The sequence below is a fragment of the Sorex fumeus genome, unplaced genomic scaffold (assembly GCF_029834395.1).
Source record: "Sorex fumeus unplaced genomic scaffold, SorFum_2.1 ptg000008l, whole genome shotgun sequence".
In the NCBI taxonomy this organism is placed as follows: Eukaryota; Metazoa; Chordata; class Mammalia; order Eulipotyphla; family Soricidae; genus Sorex; species Sorex fumeus.
Genome location: NW_026606065.1, coordinates 21,117,882 through 21,138,733, shown reverse-complemented (window position 1 = coordinate 21,138,733; position 20,852 = coordinate 21,117,882). Strand labels below are relative to the sequence as shown.

The 20,852-nt window shown below is 63.2% G+C and overlaps 1 protein-coding gene across 1 annotated transcript in view; it reads right to left on the bottom strand.

The window, feature by feature from the left end:
* Positions 1–20,852, bottom strand: part of COL4A1 (collagen type IV alpha 1 chain) — a 69,749-nt gene that overhangs the window by 8,831 nt on the left and 40,066 nt on the right. Inside the window, exons 3-37 of the mRNA XM_056109686.1 lie at positions 16,669–16,758; positions 16,531–16,575; positions 15,421–15,465; positions 15,255–15,317; positions 14,815–14,868; positions 14,692–14,718; positions 14,445–14,528; positions 14,179–14,241; positions 13,667–13,702; positions 13,262–13,303; positions 12,599–12,685; positions 12,430–12,456; positions 12,292–12,342; positions 12,137–12,181; positions 11,805–11,858; positions 10,628–10,669; positions 10,447–10,531; positions 10,260–10,295; positions 9,611–9,775; positions 8,548–8,643; positions 7,906–7,989; positions 7,628–7,698; positions 6,807–6,998; positions 6,327–6,495; positions 5,850–5,942; positions 5,667–5,771; positions 5,168–5,265; positions 4,586–4,736; positions 4,354–4,467; positions 3,860–4,027; positions 3,691–3,780; positions 2,318–2,470; positions 2,091–2,189; positions 1,903–1,992; positions 764–903 (exon numbers count right to left, since the gene is read on the bottom strand). Coding sequence (XP_055965661.1) covers positions 764–903; positions 1,903–1,992; positions 2,091–2,189; positions 2,318–2,470; positions 3,691–3,780; positions 3,860–4,027; positions 4,354–4,467; positions 4,586–4,736; positions 5,168–5,265; positions 5,667–5,771; positions 5,850–5,942; positions 6,327–6,495; positions 6,807–6,998; positions 7,628–7,698; positions 7,906–7,989; positions 8,548–8,643; positions 9,611–9,775; positions 10,260–10,295; positions 10,447–10,531; positions 10,628–10,669; positions 11,805–11,858; positions 12,137–12,181; positions 12,292–12,342; positions 12,430–12,456; positions 12,599–12,685; positions 13,262–13,303; positions 13,667–13,702; positions 14,179–14,241; positions 14,445–14,528; positions 14,692–14,718; positions 14,815–14,868; positions 15,255–15,317; positions 15,421–15,465; positions 16,531–16,575; positions 16,669–16,758 — 3,054 coding nt within the window. The remainder of the gene's footprint in view (positions 1–763; positions 904–1,902; positions 1,993–2,090; positions 2,190–2,317; positions 2,471–3,690; positions 3,781–3,859; positions 4,028–4,353; positions 4,468–4,585; positions 4,737–5,167; positions 5,266–5,666; positions 5,772–5,849; positions 5,943–6,326; positions 6,496–6,806; positions 6,999–7,627; positions 7,699–7,905; positions 7,990–8,547; positions 8,644–9,610; positions 9,776–10,259; positions 10,296–10,446; positions 10,532–10,627; positions 10,670–11,804; positions 11,859–12,136; positions 12,182–12,291; positions 12,343–12,429; positions 12,457–12,598; positions 12,686–13,261; positions 13,304–13,666; positions 13,703–14,178; positions 14,242–14,444; positions 14,529–14,691; positions 14,719–14,814; positions 14,869–15,254; positions 15,318–15,420; positions 15,466–16,530; positions 16,576–16,668; positions 16,759–20,852) is intronic.

Below are 20,852 nucleotides of genomic sequence, written 5' to 3'. Positions count from 1 at the left end.
GCGCACAGCACACACATGGTCAGGCCATGGTGAGTGAATGGCGTGTACATGGTCAGGACACGGTGAGCAACGTGGCATGTACACGGTCAGGACACAGTGAGCACATGGCGTGTACACGGTCAGAACACAGTGGGCACGTGGCGTCAGGACATGGTGAGCACATGGCACGTACAGTTAGGACACCGTAAGCACACAGTGAGTAACATGGTCAGGACACGGTGAGCACATGGCATGTACAGTCAGGACACAGCACACAGTGAGTAACATGGTCAGGACATGGTGAGTACATAGCATGTACATGATCAGGACACAGTGAGTCCATGGTGTGTACGCGGTCAGGACACAGTAAGTGCATGGTGAGTATCCTGATTAGGACATGGTACACAGTCAGTTCATGGTGACCACAAAGCGAGTACATGGCCATTTATGTGGCCAGGAAAACATGCGTACATGATTAGGATATTGTGTGCTATGGTCAGTGTGTTGTCAGAATGTGTGTATATGGTCAGTACGTGGTCAGGACACTGTGTACATGGTCAGGACATTGTGTACATGGTCCGTACATATCAGGACACCATGTGTGCACAGTGTATACACCATGTGGCCCACTCCTAACCAGTCCTTTCCCCAGGCCCCCAAAGAGAGGACACCCCGTACCTCCCAGTGTCCCCCCACCTCGCCTGCCCTGCATGGACGGTCATCGGGGCTGTTCTGCTGGACTCTCGCAGGGCAATGGGGAGCAGGACGGCCACGGGGGACGTACCTTGTCTCCAGGCCGCCCAGGAATGCCGATGCCAGGCAGCCCTGCCTGGCCCTTCTCGCCCTTGGTGCCCTTCTCCCCCGGGACGCCAGGCAGGCCCTGAGGGCCAGGGACCCCGGGCAGCCCCTTCACGCCGGGTGCTCCTGTAAGACAAGTGTGGGCCTCAGCAGCCGAGTGAGGCCCCGCCATGGGCAGTAGCCGGGGTCGCTGGGAGAGGGGCAGGAGAGCGGCACACAGTTGAGGGTGACTGAGAGTGCTGGTGAGGCCGGGGAGCCCGCAGCAGGGGGCGTCTGCACGCACCCAGCTTCCCCACCAGCCACCCCTGGCCCCCGCCTGATGCCAAGGGGGCCTCTGAAGTGATTTGCAAACAGGTGGCTGCTCGCCCGTGCTGGGGATCAGGCGCAGGCCGACACCCCAGAAGGGCTGGGCCCCGCAGAGACACCACTGCTGGCCAGCCCGTTCTGCTCTGGATGCTTCAGCACGGCGGGGCCCCCTCTGGGTCCCCTCTGGTCAGGAGTGCTGATGGGGGGCAAGGTGAAGGCCCGCGGGTGGGGCACCCCAGGGTGGCTCTAAGTTAAACACAAGTTCATTGGGAGCGATAGACAGCGGGGAGGGCGTTGACCTGGCATACGGCTGACCCGGGTTCGATGCCCGGTGTCCCATATGGGCCCCTGAGCACCGCCAGGAGTAATTCCTGAGTGCAGACAGGAGTAACCCCTGTGCATCGCCGGGTGTGACCCAAAAAGAAAAAAAAAACAAAAAAACGAAACACAAACCCCTTCCCCATCATGTTGAACAGAATATCCCGGGCCCAGAGGCAAGCCCACATAGACCCCAGCACCACAGACAGGCCTGGGCCATGTGAACCCCAGCACCACAGACAGGTCTGGGCTGTGTGGACCCCAGCATCACAGGCAGGCCTTGGCCGCGTGGTCTCCTGCATCACAGACACTCAAGACAAGCAATTTCCGGCTATGTGGACCACGGACAGGGCTGCATCCAGCCACGTCTCTGTCACTGAGATTTTCAGCCAAGGCGACTGGCACCAGTGCCCCACCCTCTAGTGACAGACGTGGATCTGAGCGACCTTGTGGGTCCCAGGTACCACCTCCCCAACCCACCACGGACCCCGCCTGGCTTACCTGGCATGCCCATTCCACCAACTGACCCTTTGGGGCCAGGAAGCCCTGGGGCCCCCGGGCTGCCACCAATACCAGGGTCGCCTTTAGGTCCTAGAGCCACAGAGACAAACGCCACAGGTCAGGGTCCGGGAACGCAGGGCCCTCCTCGGGGTGTCCTGCCTTGCTGTCCACCTGCAGCCCCACAGTACCTGGCTGACCCGGCTGCCCAGCCTGGCCATCCTTCCCTGGAACGCCGGGGGTTCCTGGGTCTCCCCGGGACCCCTTGTCGCCAGTGGGTCCGATTTGTCCTGCAGGTCACAGAGAAAGAGCTCCGTGGGCAGGTCACCACAGACCAGGGGTTTTCTCCAGGAAAGCACACGAGAGGGCGGGGACTTGGGGCATGGGGCAGGGGACAGGGCGGGGCTGTGGCACGTACCTTTCTCGCCCTGCTCGCCCTTCTCCCCTTTCATGCTTTCCATGTCCACGTTGTCCATGGAGCCAGGCATGCCAGGGACGCCCATTTCTCCTTTCTCGCCTTTCAAGCCAGGCTCTCCCCGGGGCCCAGAGGAGCCAGGCAAGCCCAGATCCCCTGTGGGGAAGCAGCCCAGTGTGAGACACTGCCACAAACGCTCAGATGGTGGCAGATGGTGCAGGGACACAGGGGTCAGGGGCAGCACCCGGGGCTTCTCAGGGAGCACCTGAGGGTGCTGGGAACGGTCTCGAGGCACGAGAACAGTCTTATGGGGAACAGTCTCAGGGCATGGAGAACAGTCTCACAGGGAACAGTCTCACGGGGAAGAGTCTCTTAGGGAAAAGTCTCCTGGGGAACAGTCTCACGGGGAACAGTCTCCTGGGGAACAGCCTCATGGGAACAGCCTCACGGGGAACAGTTTCCTGGGGAACAGTCTCACGGGGAAGAGTCTCTTAGGGAAAAGTCTCCTGGGGAACAGTCTCACGGGGAACAGTCTCAGTCACAGGGAAGAATCTCAGGCACGGGGAAGAGTCTCTGGGAAAGAGTCTCTCAGAGAACAGTCTCCTGGGGAACAGTCTCACGGGAACAGTCTCACCGGGAACAGTGTCATGGGGAACAGTCTCACGGAGAATAGTCTCACGGGGAACAGTCTCCTGGGGAACAGCCTCATGGGAACAGCCTCACAGGGAACAGTTTCCTGGGGAACAGTCTCACGGGGAAGAGTCTCAGTCACAGGGAAGAATCTCAGGCACGGGGAAGAGTCTCTGGGAAAGAGTCTCTCAGAGAACAGTCTCCTGGGGAACAGTCTCACAGGAACAGTCTCACCGGGAACAGTCTCATGGGGAACAGTCTCACGGGGAATAGTCTCACGGGGAACAGTCTCCTGGGGAACAGTCTCACGGGGAACAGTCTCCTGGGGAACAGCCTCATGGGAACAGCCTCACGGGGAACAGTTTCCTGGGGAACAGTCTCACGGGGAAGAGTCTCTTAGGGAAAAGTCTCCTGGGGAACAGTCTCACGGGGAACAGTCTCACGGGAACAGTCTCATCGGGAACAGTCTCCTGAGGAACAGTCTCCTGGGGAACAGTCTCACGGGAAACAGTCTCAGGGGAACAGCCTCACGGGGAATAGTCTCCTGGGGAACAGTCTTTTGAGGAACAGTCTCAGGGCACGGGGAACAGTTTCAGTCATGGGGAAGAGTCTCCGGGAAAGTGTCTCACCGGGAACAGTCACGGGAACAGCCTCGGGCGTGGAGACAACCCTCTGCAGCCCTCCTCCTCAGGCAGGGCGCCCCGCCCTGCCCCCACTCGTTCCCGGGATTCCTCCGCAGCTCTCACCCTTCAAGCCCGGCAGCCCTGGGCTGCCTGCTGATCCGGGAAGGCCAGGCTGTCCAGGGGTGCCCATGACGCCCATCTCTCCTTTGGGGCCTGTGGAGGCAAGGGACGGGGGTGAGGTCACTGTGGCTGGAGGTGGGCCCTGGGGACCGGGGGAGCCCCTGGGACTTACCTGGGAAGCCGGGGAGACCAGGCGTGCCCTGCTGTCCAGGAAGGCCGGGAAGCCCCAGCTGGCCCGTGAGGCCGGGCAGCCCCTGGGAGCCTTTATCGCCCTTGGGGCCTGGCATGTCAAGGCCGGGGAAGCCGGGGAAGCCCTTCTCTCCTTTAAGTCCAGGGGGGCCTGGGGGGCGCAGACCCACATCAGCATCTCAGGAGAAGGGGCCCACGCAGCCTCTGCTCTGCCCGCAGTCACCCCCAATCACAACCACCCAAGCCCAAGCTGGGCCACCTCCTCCAGGCAGTTCCCACACCCATCACCGTTTTAACTGTGAGGAAACTTCTGGGCCTGAGTCAGCGGTCTGCCCAACCCTACCCCCAGAGGCAGGCCTGGCTGGGCAGGGGCAAGATCCCAGAGCTGGCCGAGCTCTGGGGCAGCGACGGGAGTGCCAGGCTGATACCCGATGGGCAGCACTCCTGCCCAGCAGGGGGTGGGAGCAGACGCCTCACCTGAGGAGCCCGGGGGTCCTTGTCCTCCAGGGGGGCCCATCACTCCGGGGGGGCCCATTCCAGGGAGGCCGGGAGCACCTTGGGGACCCGGCAAGCCGGGAGGCCCGGGGTCACCTGGGGGAATGGAATTGAGAACAAGAATGAGGGCCAGGGGTCCAGCTGGTCAACAGGGCGCCCACCCCCTCCCCATCCCGACATCCCATCTGACCCAGACACCCCGTCCGGGACTCACCTCGGATACCCTGCAGGCCAGGGGGGCCGATGGCTCCATGCTCGCCAGGGACGCCTGGTCCCCCGACGCTCCCCTTCTCTCCAGGTGTGCCAGGGATGCCAGGAAGGCCAGGCAGTCCCTTGAGGCCTGGCTGTCCCACCCCGGGCTCCCCCTGCAAGCAAAGCACAGGCAAGTGTGAGCCGGGCACCCACCCCCCAGCGGCCCCTCCTCACCTGCAGGCTCCACCTGCCTTATGGCTCTGCACCGGAGCCAGGGCTGCAAGTGCCATGGAGCTGAGCCCGCAGCGAGCCGCTGTGCCCTCGGCAGGCCAAGCAGCCCAGCTCCAAGCCGGGCCCCGGTGCAGACACAAGGACCAAGGCCCAAGAGCAGCGGGACTGGGGCGTAACCACTCTACTCTCGAAGGGCCCAGAGCGCTCCCTGAAGGGGAGCCCACCCCAGGGGCGGAGCCTGCAGGCGTGAGCACTGCCATGGGAATCCACCCAGGGATGGGACATGCAGGCCCAAGCACTGCCACGTGAGTCTGCACCACACTGGGCAGCTGCCCAATTGGAGCACGTCCCCAGGCAGGGACGGGACACCCACCTTCTGGCCCGGCAGGCCGGGGCTCCCGGGGAGGCCGTTGAAGCCCTGGCGGCCGGGGCTCCCAGGGGGTCCGGCCTCTCCAGGTAAGCCGTCCACACCTGCGGGGGGAGGGGAGAAGCTGGAGTGTCCCTCACTCTGGAGACGTGAGACTCCAGTCCTTAGCCCCAGCCTAAAGACTGGAGTGGGGGGGAGGGCTGAGCCCCTGCATGTTAATGGTGCTTCCCCCCTCAGCTGGGAGCAGCACCAGCTGGGGAGGGCCACACCTCCACCCTAGCCAGTGACAAGGCTCCGCCCACCGGAGGCCCCGCCCACCGGAGGCCCCGCCCTCCCGCCACCCTGCCCACACTCTTCCCAGAGAAGCTGCTTTCTCTCCATCACCAGCGCATCCCTGGGCCCCTGACTGCTTCCATTTCTCCCGGAATTCAGGTGAGGGTGACTCCGACCTTGGCCGGGTGCAGATCAGCCATGGGGAAGGATGGGGCTCGCCCAGGGGCCTTACCTTTGGGCCCCGGAGGCCCTGGGAATCCAATGCCAGGCTGGCCCACAGCACCTTTCTCTCCGGGGAGGCCGGGTCTTCCGGGAGTTCCAGGTAAACCCCGGTCACCTACAGAGCCAGTGGAGGGTCAGCGAGAGCCACCGGGGGGGGGCACCCCCCACACCGCCAGGACCAGCACCCAGTTACCTTGGGGTCCTTGGAAACCGGGTGAGCCGGGAAGGCCTTCTGCTCCAGGGGGGCCGGGCAGGGGGACAACTTTCCCCGCCTCACCCTTGGGACCTGGGGAAGAGGACACACTTGAGTGCTCAGCATAGCGCCGAGAGCCCCCCCAGCAGGACGCCACACCACTTCCCCCGTGATCCCTCCAGCATGTCCCCCCCAGGAACCAGGACACTGCAGGGGGGTTACCCCAGGCCACAGCCCCTGGACAGAACAGACCAGGGACACAGCCCACACATGGGCCCTGCCACTGACTGCATGGATGGTGGGGGCATGTCCCCCACACCTGGGGGGAGAGCAGATGCAGGGCCCCCTTGGGGTGAGAGGGAAGGTGATGGGCAGGGCGTCAGGCGGCCAGCTGCTTTCCTGCCCATCGTGGGACACTCCCTGGACCGTCCCCTCCCTCCCAGGCTCTGCAGGTGCAGAAGGGGCCCCAGGCCCTACCTGGCAGCCCAGGGGTACCAGGGTTCCCTGGAAAACCGGCTTGTCCTTTGTCACCAACGGGGCCAATGGGGCCGAACCCTGGGGGTCCCGGGGGGCCAGTGTCACCACGGCTGCCGGGGAATCCCACGCCTCCGGGGGGCCCACGCTCTCCTTTCAGTCCTATTGAGCCCTGAAGTGGAAGGAGGAAAGGAAAGGCCATCAGAGACCCCCTTTCCCACACCCCCATGGAGGACAACCCCCCACGAGGGACAGAGGCGGGGAGGGGCGCGGGCTTTCTCTCTGGAAAAACGGCCAGGACCCTGGAGGAGCCTCTCCCCCAATAGCTCCCCACCACACCCTCACGGCCACCCCCGAATGTCTGCGCCACTTGCGGATGGAGGCCCAACTCGTGCGCACGCCGGGGCACCCCTTGGCAGAGCCAAGGGTCATCAGAGAAGCCCCCCAGCCCCGCCCACCCCGCCCAGTGGGGGCAGCATGTACCGGGGAGCCTTTGGGGCCGGGCAGCCCCGGCTGGCCGTCTCTTCCTGGGGAACCGGCTCTTCCTGGCATGCCAGGCTGTCCAGGTAAGCCGGGGTCTCCCTTGTCACCCTTGAGCCGCATGTCCAGGTAGATCTCGCCGGGCTCGCCCTTGGCTCCCGGCTGGCCCATCAGTCCCGGCACACCTTGGGGTCCCTGCAGGAACACAGCCGCGTGTGGGGCGTGAGGGAGGGCGAACCCGGAGGGGAGGGGGAGTCGGCGTGCACACGTGCCTGCAGCCCCCTCCCAGCACCCGGGCCCCCAGGCAGGTGGACACAGCCGCACGGCCCGCCTCCAAATCTGGGAGTGTCTGAACCACACTGGGTCACCCGAGTCCCAGCAAGCGAAGGACTGGGAAGACAGTTCCCTGTGAAGGGGCACCAAGCTGGTGATTGGATGGGTGGGCCTTCCCAGAGGCCAGCAGGCAGGGCACCCAGTGGGCACCCTGGGCCAAGTGACACCCCTGGGCGCAGACAACACCACAGGCACAGCTAACACACCAGGACACAGGGAATACCCCTGGATGCAGGTAACGCCCCTGGGACCAGGTAACGGCCCCGGGTGCAGGTAACGCTCTGGGCGCAGGTAACGGCCCTGGGGAGAGCAGCTGACTGGGTCATGAGAGGCAGATCCTGCTGCCTTCCGTTTTCCTCATGCCCAGGGTCCAATGGGCACTTGAGGGAGGGGTCTCAGGACAGAGAGACAGTTGTCCAGCCCCCCGAGAAGGCTCAGCCCCATTTGCAAGCACGGAGACACCCATCCAGAGCTCACAGATGGTCACTTACCGGCAGGCCCTCCAGACCGTTCCGGCCAGGCAGTCCCCGGTCACCCTTTGCTCCTGGCTGTCCCGGAAACCCTTTCAGCAGAGACAAGATGAACCCAGGCGGCTCGTCAGAACCATCAGGGGATGGGCCGGGGGGTGGGACTCCCCCAGGGGTTCAGGCAAGGATGGGAGGGTGGCGGCCACACCCCACCCAGGGACCTGTGAGCACACGGCTGGGAGGGACAGGGGTTGGGAGGTGGGACCCCAGCAGAGGGGGTGCAGGTGCGGGTGGGCTCTCACCGATTTCTCCTGGGGGTCCCTGTGGCCCAGGGGGGCCGCGCAGCCCTGTGAGGTCGCAGGTGAGGCAGCCTTCTCCCTTCTGACCTGCAGGAGGAGATGGGGTGCTCAGGGTCCCCAGGAACCCACGGAGTTGAGGACACCTGCTGGGTGCCCTGGGGGTGTCCCATTCCCCGCACGCAGCCCTGCACCATCTGCCCTCAGCTCCAGGCCCAGCCCTGCCCGCGAACTCACTGCTGCATGTCCCCTGGGAGGAAGGGGTCTGCAGCCCCCTCCAGCTCCCAGCCTGGGGTGGGGGTGGGGCACCCATAGAGCTTGGCAGGCAGCCTACAAGCTCCTGGGCGTGGGGGACTGGCACCACCATGGTGACAGCCCAGGGTTCTGCGGTGGCCACGGTCATCAGAGAAGTTCCCCCAGCCCCGCTCACCCCACCCGAGGAGTCGGGGGCACGTCTGGGGTCCGCCCCTGGCTCCTCTGTCTCTGAGGACCCACCCCCGCTCCTGACTCGGTGCCGGGGTGGCACGTGGACGTGGGTCCGGATACGAGGTGGTCAGGGGACGGCGGGGCCCGGCGGGGCCCGGTGGGGTGGGCTGCAGGGGAGGGCCCGAGCAGTGGGCGCCTGGCACGGACACGCGCGACCCTTACCCTTCTCTCCGACTTCGCCGCTCAGCCCTGGCTGGCCTGGAGTTCCAGGGGGGCCCCGGTCACCCTGCGGTCCAGGCTGGCATTCCACGATTCCATCTGCAAGGGAGCGAGGGCGAGGCTCAGGGTCACCTCCCCACCTGGGAGACCCTGCTCCACCCTCACACTGCCCTGGAGGCTCCCTGCAGGCACAGAGCCCTCTGCTGCCCTGCAATCCTGTCACCCAGGAGAGCTGTGCCTGCGTGCGGACACGTGTGTGCGTGTGTATTGTATGTGCGCTTGAGTAGGCGCATATATGTGTGACATATGTACGAGTGCCCACGTGTGCGGTTGCACATGTGCATGTTTGCATGGGTGTCACATGTGGTTACACGTATGATTACGTGCGTATGCGTGAGCACGTGTGCCTTCCTACTAGCTTTGGGTGGAGAGCCAGAGCCCCCATTTCCAGCAGCACCCCACCCACATGGGCTGCCCCCCGCATGCTGCTGGGCCCCTCAGGGGCCTGGCGCCCAGAAGGTGCACCCGAGCCTCTGCAACAGTTTGGATACCTTCCTTCCAGCTGTGGGAGCACAAGACATACAAGGACCCCCTCAGAGGTTGGGAATGGCCCTTAAACCCTGCCACCCGGCCACCCATTCACTTGAATCCCTGAGACCCTGCATACGGCTACCTGTGCACTCTGACCCCCGAGACCCTGCACCTGGCCACCTGTCCACTCTGACCCCCGAGACCCTGCACCCGGCCACTTGTCCACTCTGACCCTCAAGACCTGCAGCCGGCCACCTGTCCACTGATCCCCGAGACCCGCCCTCCTCCGTCTACCTGTCCACTCTGACCCCCGAGACCTGCACCCGGCCACCTGTCCACTCTGACCCCTGAGACCCTGCCCCCCGGCCATCCAACCACTCTGACCCCGAGACCCTGCCTTCCGGCCACCTGTCCACTCTGACCCCCAAGACCCTGCACCCGGCCACCTGGCCAATCTGACCCTCGAGACCTGCACCCGGCCTCCTGTCCACTCTGATTCCCAAGACCCTACACCCGGCCTCCTGAGGGGACTCACTGGTGTGGCCTGGCTGCCCAGGGGGGCCCGGGGGCCCGGGGGGGCCCTGGAGCCCGTCCCGTCCACTTGGTCCTGGCAGAGACACGCCCGGGGGCCCCTGGTCGCCTTTCTGTCCTCTCTCTCCGGGGATGCCGGGAGCACCGATCTGGCCTGGGATGGAGAAGCCTACGAGAGACGGGGACAGCAGCCCAGCATCAGCCTCCTGCAGCCACCAAGATGGGACCGTGATGGGACCATGAGGGACCATGACAGGAACCACGGATGGGAGCAGGGTGAGCCGTGGATGGGACCATGGGACAGAGACGGTGGACGGGGCAAGGACAGGCCCGGGGGTGAGGCCCGTGATGGGCCGTGGGTAGGGAGCTGTGGGCGGGGGTGTGGAGGGGAATCCTGGACATGACGACCAGGAGGGGGCGGGGTGGGCTGGGAAGGAACTCGGCTGCATCCTGGGTCCGTGGCCAGACCCAGTTGGCTGGCACCCGAGGATACAGGGGCCTCTCAGCAGATCCACGCCAATCTCCGGGACCCGGCATGGTCCAGCCACCACCCATGGCCCTGCCCATACCCATAGTCACTGGTCCCCTGCCAGCATGCTCGCGCCCCAGCACACGGAGCTGAAAGCCATGCGTCCTGGGGTTCAGGGGCTTACCTGGGGGTCCCGGCAGGCCTTGCTGTCCTGGGAAGCCTAGGAATTAAGATGAACAGTGAGCCCAGCCAGTGCTCGGGCCATGTTGCCCTCACCGTGCCCATCAGATGGAGGGGACGGGGGCAGGAAACAGAGCAGACAGGGGAGATGGAGCGGGCAGGGGGCAGGAGACGGAGCAACCGGGGCTCACCTTTGGGGCCCGGCTCCCCTCTGGCCCCCGGAGTCCCGGGGTACCCTCGTTCTCCCTTCTCGCCCAGCGGCCCGTCACCGATGATCTGCGGGATGGGGGGAGGGTGTTGGGAACCGCAGGGTCAGGGCACCCACACCCACAGAGAAGATGCGATCCCACAACAAACACGGATCTGACTCACAGTTCCGGGAGGTCCGGGGGGTCCGGCGTCACCTTTGTCTCCCTAGGAAGAGCACAGAAGCCTGTGGGTGTGCCTGGCTCTCAGGCTCTCACAGAGAACGAGGTGACACGCTCGTTCTCCAGAAGCTGAGAGCCCGCAAGGGCCTGCAACAGCCTCCCCACCGCCCTGCCCGCAGGGAGCAGAGTAAGCACGGTCTCTGCTGCCCACACTGACCACACGGAACGCGGCCTGACCACAAGCAGCAATCAACAAAGTGAAAACAACGGTGGCACTGAAACTCAGGGTTTCTAAGCTGTTTTCCTCAAAGAAATACGTTAACAGAGAACTTCAGGGAAGGGGCTCTGTGAGTTTGCACTGGAGTATAAGAACGAGAGAGATGTTTGTCTTCCCTCTTAAGTCTCAGTATTCCTGAAGGACTTTGGAGGGGGGGGTGCAGGGGGAGGTTAGGTTCCACCTCTCTGAGACATCACCAAGCCCCTGAGAGATAAAACCCAAAGGAGAGGACCCCCTTCTTAAAGCACTAAGCACCACAATGATACTTCTAATGGTCCTCTAAAAAAAATGGACTTTTTATTTTTCTCTTTTTCACTCTGTCATAAAACGAGCATCAAGCCAGAATTGGGCATTTTGGGTTTTCTTGTACGAATAAGAGAGGGAGTTTTAGAAGTGACTGGGACCCTTAGTATAGTCCCACGTATCTGCCGCTTCACAGTCTCAGCTCCGACTCCCTCACACGCTTCCTGGAAGCTCAGGGCCCCCCACTCCTGGCTGATGGCCCCCCGGATGGAAGTTCCCTCCTGGCTCCCCTGAGCACAATGCGGGCGATGAGGTGGTGGCCCAGGCCAAGCGGGTGACGTCTGCCCGCACACGCCAAGTCGGGGAGAGTCCGCCCCGCCCCGGATGGCTCCCAGCTTCTCCCTGCACGGCCTTCAGCCAGAATGGCCAGGGCACAGCACAGTCGGGGACACTTGCCCGGGGCCGTCCCCTGCACCCGAATGGTCCCCAGAGCCCTCCAGGAGCGATTCTCAAGCAGAGTCAGGAGTCAGCCCTGAGCACCGCCGGGCCACACAGAACCAGGGAGTGTCCACCCATAAACCATGCTCGCTCCGGTCTCTTCACTGCAGGAGGCCTGGGGACCAGGCCAAGCAAAGACCCCTCAGCACGGCCTCATGCTTACCTTGCGGCCTTCTAGGCCCTGCTGTCCTGGGAAGCCTGCCTCGCCGGGAAGGCCCTGAAACGGGGCAGGGCATGGATCAGCAGGGCAGCCCTGGGCTCCACCCGCAGAGAGGGACCAGGAGGGACCCAGGGAGAGGGACCCGGGAGAAACCCGCGAGAGGGATCTGGGAGAGGGACCCGGGAGAGGGACCCAGGCGGGGGACCTGGGAGAGGGACCAGGGAGGGACCCAGGCGGGGGACCTGGGAGAGGGACCAGGGAGGGACCCAGGAAGGGACCCAGGGAGGGACCAAGGAAGGGGCCCGGGAGATATCCACGAGGGCTGGGGTGCTCACCGGAAACCCTCGGTCTCCCTTCTCGCCGTCTTTTCCGGGCTTGCCCTGTGGATGATGATGCCGGCGTGAGCCGACCCCAGCGCCCCGCTCCGCCCTCCAGAGCCCCCACAGAACCGGCTTTCAGCTGCGCGGGAACCCAGGGGCAGGAAACTTACTCGGGGCCCTGGTTTTCCGGGTTCTCCTTTCTCCCCAAAGCCTGGCATCCCCTAGAGAGAAGGAAACGGGAGAGGGAACGTGAACCCCAGGTGCTGGTCGCAAGAGCTCGGGAAACAGCAGCGTGGAATCGGGCATACCTGAAAGCCGGGCTCTCCTTTCTCTCCCTGAAAGAGACGTCAGAGACCAGCGTGTCACTCACTCATACCGCAGGACACGCGAAGCTCCCAAGGGCCACGCCTGTCCCCGAGCCGCTGCCCACGGGTCCAGATAGGCCATGTGTGTCCACGCCCGGGACGGGGCTCTCACCTTCTCGCCCTTGGTGGCCGTCTCGCCTTTCTCCTTGACCTGCGCCTGTCCCGGGACCCCGGGAGGCCCACTCACGCCCTGGTCCCCCTGGGGAGCAGAAGGTGGTGACTCAGTGGGAGCAGACACAGAACATACAGAGAACATGAAGTAACATACAGAGAACATGCCGTGACATGCAGAGAACAAGTACATGAGTAATCACGTGGCAAACACGATGGAACAGACAATATGCTACAACACACAGAGAATGGGGCGGGGCATGCGGTGAGCAGATGTGTGTATAATCATGTTGTAATGTACATACATGCCATAACGTACATAGAACAGGACATGCAGAGAACTGACATGCAGGTTATCACATGGACAACCTGATGTAACAGAGAACATGCCATAACACGCAGAGAACATGCTGTAACACAGCACAGGACTGCCACACAAAACAGACACATACGTAATGCTGAGAACATGCTAGAACAGGCTACAACAGGCTGAGAACAGGATACAACATACAAGAACAGATGCACGGGTAATCACACAGAGAAAAAAACGCAACAAGGGGCGCGTGCTCATACCCATGCACATGCATTCACACACACGTGCACAAGCACACACACACACACGCATGCGCACACAGAGCCCACGGAACCTGTGGCTGCTCCTCACCTTCTCGCCTTTTGGGCCCTGGAAGCTGAGGCCCATCTGTCCCTGTGGGTCGAAAGGGAAGCTCGTCATGGCCGGCCCAGCCCACAGCCCGCGCTGGCCAGCCTAGTGGTGCCCCAAAAGGGCTGCAATGAAGGGACCCCGGGCCTGCCCCCTCGGGTTCCAAAGCCAGGGAGAGACCCGTGACGTCACACACTGACACGGGACTGAGGAGGGAGGGACCCTGGGGAGGCTGGATGGACTGTGGGGGGGGGGGAGGGTCAGCGGGGAGACAGGCAGACAGGGGCGGTCACAGGGATGGGGTGGACAGAGAGAGCAGGAAGCCCCCCCCCCCAGTGTCTGCAGACAGTGTCACGCACCGTGACCTCTGCCCCACGCGAATGCCCCGAGAGCTGAGACCCCTGTTACCTTCTCACCGGGCGGGCCGGGAGGCCCTGGAGGACCCTGCAAAAGAGAAGGTTCCGGTCAGCCCAATTCGAGGCCCAAGATGCTGCTGGTGACACCCCTATCCCCAGGGGCACACTCGTCTATTCAACGGCTGAGAAATCCCAGACTGGAGCCTGTGACGCCCCGACTGACCACAGGAGTCCACACCCACAGTGAGGGGACCCTCCAGCTGGTCATGCACCCGCGGGATCCCCGAGCCCCCATCAGGGGCGCGCACCTGACTGAAGAAGCAGCCCCTCCCCCAACCCCGGCATCTCCGCCCCCACAGGCCGGTCCTGCCCCCACCCGCTCACTGGGCACCCGCCCGCACTGCCCAGTACGGGCGCCGTATGTCCTGGGGCGTCCAGGCATGCGGCAGACCACATGACTAAGCTCGTCCTCGTGGGGATGTGGATCCCCACTGCGGACCACTCTCCAAGACGGCTGCTCCTCGTGGCTCTCCATGCCACGCCCCAACACCCACCCACACTTACAGGGACTCCTTGGAATCCGGGGGGGCCAACGGGCCCTTGCAGTCCTGGTAATCCTGGCGAGCCCTGTGGGGAGTCAGAGAAAGCATTGAGGGGCACGTCAGGTAGAGGAGGCAGGTGCCGGCCAGGGGAGGAGGGCCGGGCTGGAGGGGAGGAAGGCGTGGCGGCCAGAGGGAGGAGGGACACAGCTGGAAGGGTGGGGAGGGGCGTGGGGGGAGGGGCGGCGGAAGGATGCGGCTGGCGGGCAGGTGCTGGGCAGCAGTGCTCACCGGTACTCCTGGGGGTCCAGGAAAGCCTCGCTCTCCTTTCAACAGTGTCCCGGGGACATGGCCCAGGATCTCTCCAGGGTCCCCCTGTGGGAGGAAACAGCTCAGGGATCTGGACATGGAACAGGAGGGACGGGCACACCCACAGGGGTGACCGTGAGCTGGTGGCCAGGGCTGTGCCTGGAACTCGGCCCTGACCCCCACGACACAGACAGTGCAGGCTGAGAAGCCCCCAAGCAGAACCACGTACCTTCATTCCGGGGAGCCCGGGGGGTCCCTAGGAAAGAACGGTCAGCGTTAGTCTAGTGCTTCTCACGACAGCGAATGTGGGGACAGATGGCACGGAGGGAGGGCACGGGGGTGGCGTACTCACCTGGCTGCCCATGAATCCAGGCAGGCCGGGGGGGCCCATCGGCCCGCGTTCACCCTGCAGGGTCAGAGACGGTCACCAGGGCCGGAGCAAGGACGTAGTGTGTCCCTCCCCCTATGCCTGCCCACTCCCTCCTTCCCGCTATCCAGTCCTGCTGTCCCTCTCCACTCCGGCCCTCCCACCAAGCCCTCTGAGCAAGTGAGAGGGGCCCAGCACCCCTGGGTGGCCACTTCCGGTCTCCTCCCGGCCACTGTCACTGGAGCTCCTGTGTGAGCGGCTGGTCAGGAATCCTCCTGCTCCTGTCCCGGGTTCCGGGCTAGGCCCCGCTCAGTGCATGGGTGTCTATGCTCCCTAGGACAGGTGCTGGCCAGGCCTCAGTCCAGCCTGTGCTGCATCCACTGGGCCGGAGCGGGGACACCAAGACCCTATCCTCGCCCACTGACCTTTGTTCCGTTGCAGCCTGGGATTCCTGGGGGCCCTGGGGGGCCGTCTTGGCCAGGGATACCCTGCAGGGAGCAGAGTGGAAGGGTGACCCCCACTGGGACAGCCAGGGGTGCCGCCCCTCCCACCAATGTGTCCCCTGGCCTAGGGGGCAGGGTGCAGACATACCGGGAGGCCTGGGTTTCCGGGGAAGCCGGCCACTCCAGGAGGGCCCTGTGGGGACAGAAAACAGGCTCCGTGAGTGCGAGGACCCCCATCTCCCCCACCTCCTCCCAATGCGTCCTGGGGCCAAGCAGACCGTTCTCGTGGCCGCTCACACACACAGCGTCTCCACGGAGCAGGCAGCAGGCACCAGCCAACGGCATCAGGAAGGGGCACGGAGGGGTCGTGCGAGAGTGAGCGGGCACACAGGGGAAAGGCGAGGGGAGAGCAGCAGCAGTGGGCAAGGGGAGAGCACGCCCCTCCCTCTCCCACCCACAGCCCAGGGGGCTGGGCTGGGAGCAGGGGCTGGAGGGCGGGAGGGCAGGCCTGAGGGTGAGGCGGGGCGGGGCGAGTAGGGGGCGTGTCTAAAGGAGGGGCGAATCTGGGGGCGTGTCTGAGGGATGGGGCGGGGCTAGTCCGGGGGCGTGCCTTGGGGCGGGGGCGGGGCAAGCCGGGCTCGAGTCTTGGGGGCGGGGCGGGGCAAGTCTGGGGGCATGTCTGGGGTGGTGAGTGGGAGGGGTGTAAGTGAGGAATGTCAAGGGGTGGGCCATGGGTGGAGTGTGCCTAGGAAGGGGGATGTGGGGGTGTGTGTGGGGCGGGGTGTGGGAATGGGTGGGGCGAGTCTGGATGGGGCAGGGTGGGGCATGGGTGGGGCGTGTCTAGGGGCAGGGAGTGGGCAGGGTGAGTAGGGGGAATGACTAGGGGGAATGTGACTAGGGACGTGGCATGGGCAGAGCATTCTAGGGGCGGGGCGAGTCTGGACGGGGCGTGTCTAGGGGCGGGGTGAGTCTGGGTGGGGTAGGGCAGGGCATGCTGGGGCGTGGTGTAGGCGTGGCATGGGCGGGGCGAGTCTGGTTGGGTGTGTCTGAGGGCGGGGCAAGTTTGGGTGGGGCGGGGCAGAGTGTGGATGGGGCGGGGCGTGGGCGGGGCGAGTCTCGGTGGGGCGTGGCAGGGCGTGAATGGGCGTGGCGTGGACAGGGCGTGGCAAGTCTGGGTGGGGCGTGTCTGGGGCGGGGGCCTGGACCATCCCCAGGTGCTTGGCCACCCTGGGTCACCCATACAGAAGGGCGAACTCACTCTGGTTCCTTTGGTTCCGGGAAGTCCTGGTTCTCCGGGATCACCCTAGAACAGAGCAAAGCGCCTTGTGACCGGGGCTGAGAAGAAGATTGAGACACTCCCACCACTTACCTTCTGTCCTGAGGGTCCCACACTTACCTTCTGTCCTGGGGGTCCCACTGGTCCCTCGGGTCCTTGCATGCCAGGAAAGCCTATGACACCTTGTAATCCGGGGAGTCCCCTCTCACCCTGGAAGCAGAGGGGATGTCAGACCGAGGGCGGGGGCTCGGGAGGAGGGGGCTGGTCCTGGGTGGCCCCATCTCTCCCTGATGCCATCAGAAGCTCCCGCAGAGGCACGCCTGCTCGAGACCGTCCACGGTGCCCAGGCCCCAGCACTCTCGGCTCTGCACAGGCCACAGAGACCCAGGTGTGTGCAAGCAGCACAGGCCAGGGCCCCACTAGGATCTCGGCTCTTAAAGGCCAAGTGAAGCAGAAATCTCAGCTGGGGAAAACGGACGTGTCTGGGGCACTCCCATCCTCTGCGGTGACAGTGGATACAAGAAGGGGCAGAAACTTGGGCCAGGACAGGCAGGAGGGAGGAGGTGGCCCTGTGATGGTCGGGGCCCAGACGACCCCCAGTCTGCCCTGGAGCAGGGGGTGAGGGACAGAGTGGCCCTGCAAGAGCGTGCTCAGTCCCAGGCTGGCAGGAACCGCCACGGCACCGCTGGGCCCTTCCTCTCAGCAGGTGTGTCCAAGGGAGTGCGGCTCCTTCTGGGGCGAGGGCATGGCACTTGCTGCCTCCCCTCCTGGCCCTGCTCAGGAGTGAGACTACCGTAGAGCGGTCCCACAGGCAGGTTCCTATAGTGACCTGTGCCATCCTGGGGGTGCATTTCAGAGGCACAGGCTTGGAACTCGGAATGTGGGGGGCCCTGAACTTGTAGGCCGACAGGGGGTCCGCAGGGACTGGGGAAACTCCAGAGGCTTAAGAGAGAACCCACAGGCACCCCGCAAGCCCCGCTGAGAGAAGCGGTCACACGTGCCCTCGCCCAGCGCTAGAGGGCCCTGCAGAGCCGGCAGCAGACATGACAACCCAAAATAGACAAGGATTGAGCGGCGACCAGCTGGCGTTAACAACAACAACAAACAGCCGATTGTGTCCCCGAGTAACCCTGATCAGAAGTGCACGAACAAGGGTGCCCGGGGGCAAAGAGCGGCTCCTCAGCCCCCCCACCCCGGGACCCCGAGCCTCTGCGCAGTTCCCACTGAGTGAGCAGGGCGCCCCTCGCAACCCGTGCTTTCTAGGTCACTAGACCACGCCGGTTCCGGCGCGAGATGCAGCCACATCTGCGTCCCCCACGCCGAAAACAAGCCCTGGTTGCCACGGGTCAAGGCGCCCCGGCGGGCTCCGGGGACAGGGTGGGGACCACGTTCCCAGCCCCGCGGCTGCCGCAGGGACACATTCCTCCTGAAACGTCTGCGGAACGCTTGAGCAATCCCGGGCCCCGGAGCCCAGAGGAAATGACTCCCTCCACAGCGCTCTTGGCATCTGCCCCAGATTAAATTTTTTTTTTAACTTTCCTAATCTTTTGTTCAGACAAAAGTGCACATGAAGAATCAAATAGCCCGTCCCCGTCCAGGCTATGCCGGATGGGGAGCAGAGAGCTCACAGGATGCGCGCTCCAACGGCCAGACAATTGGTTGGCACGCAGCGGCTGGGCTCAGGGCCCCTCGGAGCTCTGGGCAATCCCCTGCGCAGTTCCAGGAAGAGCAAGAGCAGCGGCCAGGCCGGGCAGAGGTTACCCCGCGGCAGCCTCGGGGGGCTGTGCAGCTGCGGCCATCAGAAGCCCCTTCCGGGCACTGTTCCCCCCCGTGTGCTGGGCCGGGTCCAAAGCCATGGCCCCACGTAGACCCCGTGAGGGAGCAAATACGACCAGCAGCAGCAGCAGCAGCAGCAGCAGCAGGAAAGCAGGGCCAGAGAGCGGGCAGCCGCCAGGGCACAGCCGTGCTCGAGTCCATTCCCCGGGCCCCCCTGCCCCACCGCCCCGTGCTGTTCTGCGTGGACTGCGTGCCCACCGCGGGACCCTCTGCTGCCGGCGCTCAGACTGCGGCAGACGCGCTGAATGCCATCTTTCATACAGAGCAACAGCAAACGCCCCGGAAACCAGGCTTGGCACCCGAGCGGGGAGTTCTAAATCGGGCATGAAAAGTTTCATGCCTGGAGCTGCTTAAAACAGTTCGCAGAATGTCGGGTCTAAAATAGGGGAATTTTTTTTTTTCCAATCCATAAGGCAAGGGAAGAAAAGGTTCTTTGACACTACAGAGCCTGGGGCCCCGGGTGCGAGGGAAGCAGCCGTGGAGCAGACGGAGTTCCCAGGGGAGGCCGGGCTGACGGGGGTGGTGGGGCCGGGGGGGCACGATCCAGGACACAGGTCACGGTGTCACACGGCAGCACTCCCTCCCCCCACTAGTGAGTCTGCACAGCGACTGCTCGCGGCCACTCGGCCCCCTTCCTGCTGCTGCCCAGAGCCCACAGCACCCCTCTACACAGAGCCCTACCTGCGTGCCTGCCCGACACCCACCCACACACACACACCTGCATGCCTGCTCTCCACACACACACACACACACACACACACACCTGCACACCTACCCTTCACACACACACCTGCACGCCTGCTCTCCACACACACACACACACACACACACCCCTGCACACCTGCTCTCCACACACACATGCACACCTGCACGCCTGGTACACATACACACACACCTCTGCACGCCTACTCCACATACACACACAAATACCTACACACCTGCTCTACACACACACACACACACACACCTGCACGCCTGCTCTTCACACACAAACACACACCCCTGCACACCTGCTCTCCACACACACATGCACACCTGCACGCCTGGTACACACACACACACACACACACACACACACACACACACACACCTGCACGTCTGCTCCACATACACACACAAATACCTACACACCTGCTCTACACACACACATACACACACACACCTGCACACCTGCTCTTCACACACAAACACACACCCCTGCACTCCTGTTGCACCTGGGGACACACACACACACCCCTCTCGGGAAAGGTCTCCAGGTTCCCAGGGCCAAGCCCGCAGTCTGCCCCGCCCCTAGGGGGCGCTGTGGGGCCACACATGTTCAGTTGGCCCCGCACTCCCATGGCTTCTGCCTTTTTCTTAGACACTCACCTTGCTGCACTAAACGTTCCATGGCACTGAAAATACTAGAACGAGCACATCTGCGAAAAATGAGTCTGAGAAGCCTAAACAGTAGAATGCTTGGGAGGTAATCCTACTTGCAACTGACAGATTTTGTTGGAATTAAATATATAGCTTGAACCCAAAGTTGAGGGCGAGTTGTGAGCGCCCAGCCCCGGTCTGGAGGCCTCAGACGCCAGACGGTTTCCACCTAGGAACAGGGTGCTTGGATCTGACACAACGCCAGGCAAGGCAATCCCGTCTTCTGAAGAACTGCATGGAGCAGCATCCCCTGGAAATAGCCAGCCCTGATTTAATTTTAGCAAGAACCTCCTGAAATAGCCAGAAATAGGGCTTATGGAGGGTTTACAGAAATTCACCAAATATGCAAGTGCCGTTGAATCTGTGTGAAGTTGCTGGCCCATCCCCAGGAAGGACACGCGTCACGTCAGCCATTCTGCCTCAGCATTTCTGTCATATGGGAAGAGAATAGTTCGCCCGATGTGAATGGCTTTTCCCCAAAAGCTAACCACAAAATCTCCTTTGCTAGGAATTTAATCACTGATCAGCACGACCCTCTCATAAAAACCAAAACAACGAAGGACGGAGGGCAGTGAGAATAGAGGAGGGCCAGTACGACAATAATAGTTGGAAATGATGACTTTGGTCAGGAACTGAGGATAGGCAAAGGGATATACCTGGTAACCTGTCAACCTGTCAGTGCCTGTATTGCAAACCACAATGCCAGAGAGAGAGAGAAAGAGAGAGGGAGGGAGGGAAAGAGAGTGAGAGAGGAAGGGAGGGAGGGGGAGGGAGGTTCCTGCCATAGAGGGCGGGGGGTGGGGGAGCAAGCTGGGAGGGAATCTGGGGACACTGGTGATGAGAAATATGCACTGGTGAAGGGACGGGTGTTGGAACATTATATGAATGAAACCCAACTGCGAACAACTTTGTAACTGTGTATCTCACTGTGAATGATTCAATTAAATTTTAAAAAAATAAAATAAAGGGGGCTGGAGCGATAGCACAGCGGGTAGTGCATCTGCCTTGCATGCGGCCAACCCAGGTTCGATCCCCAGCATTCCATATGG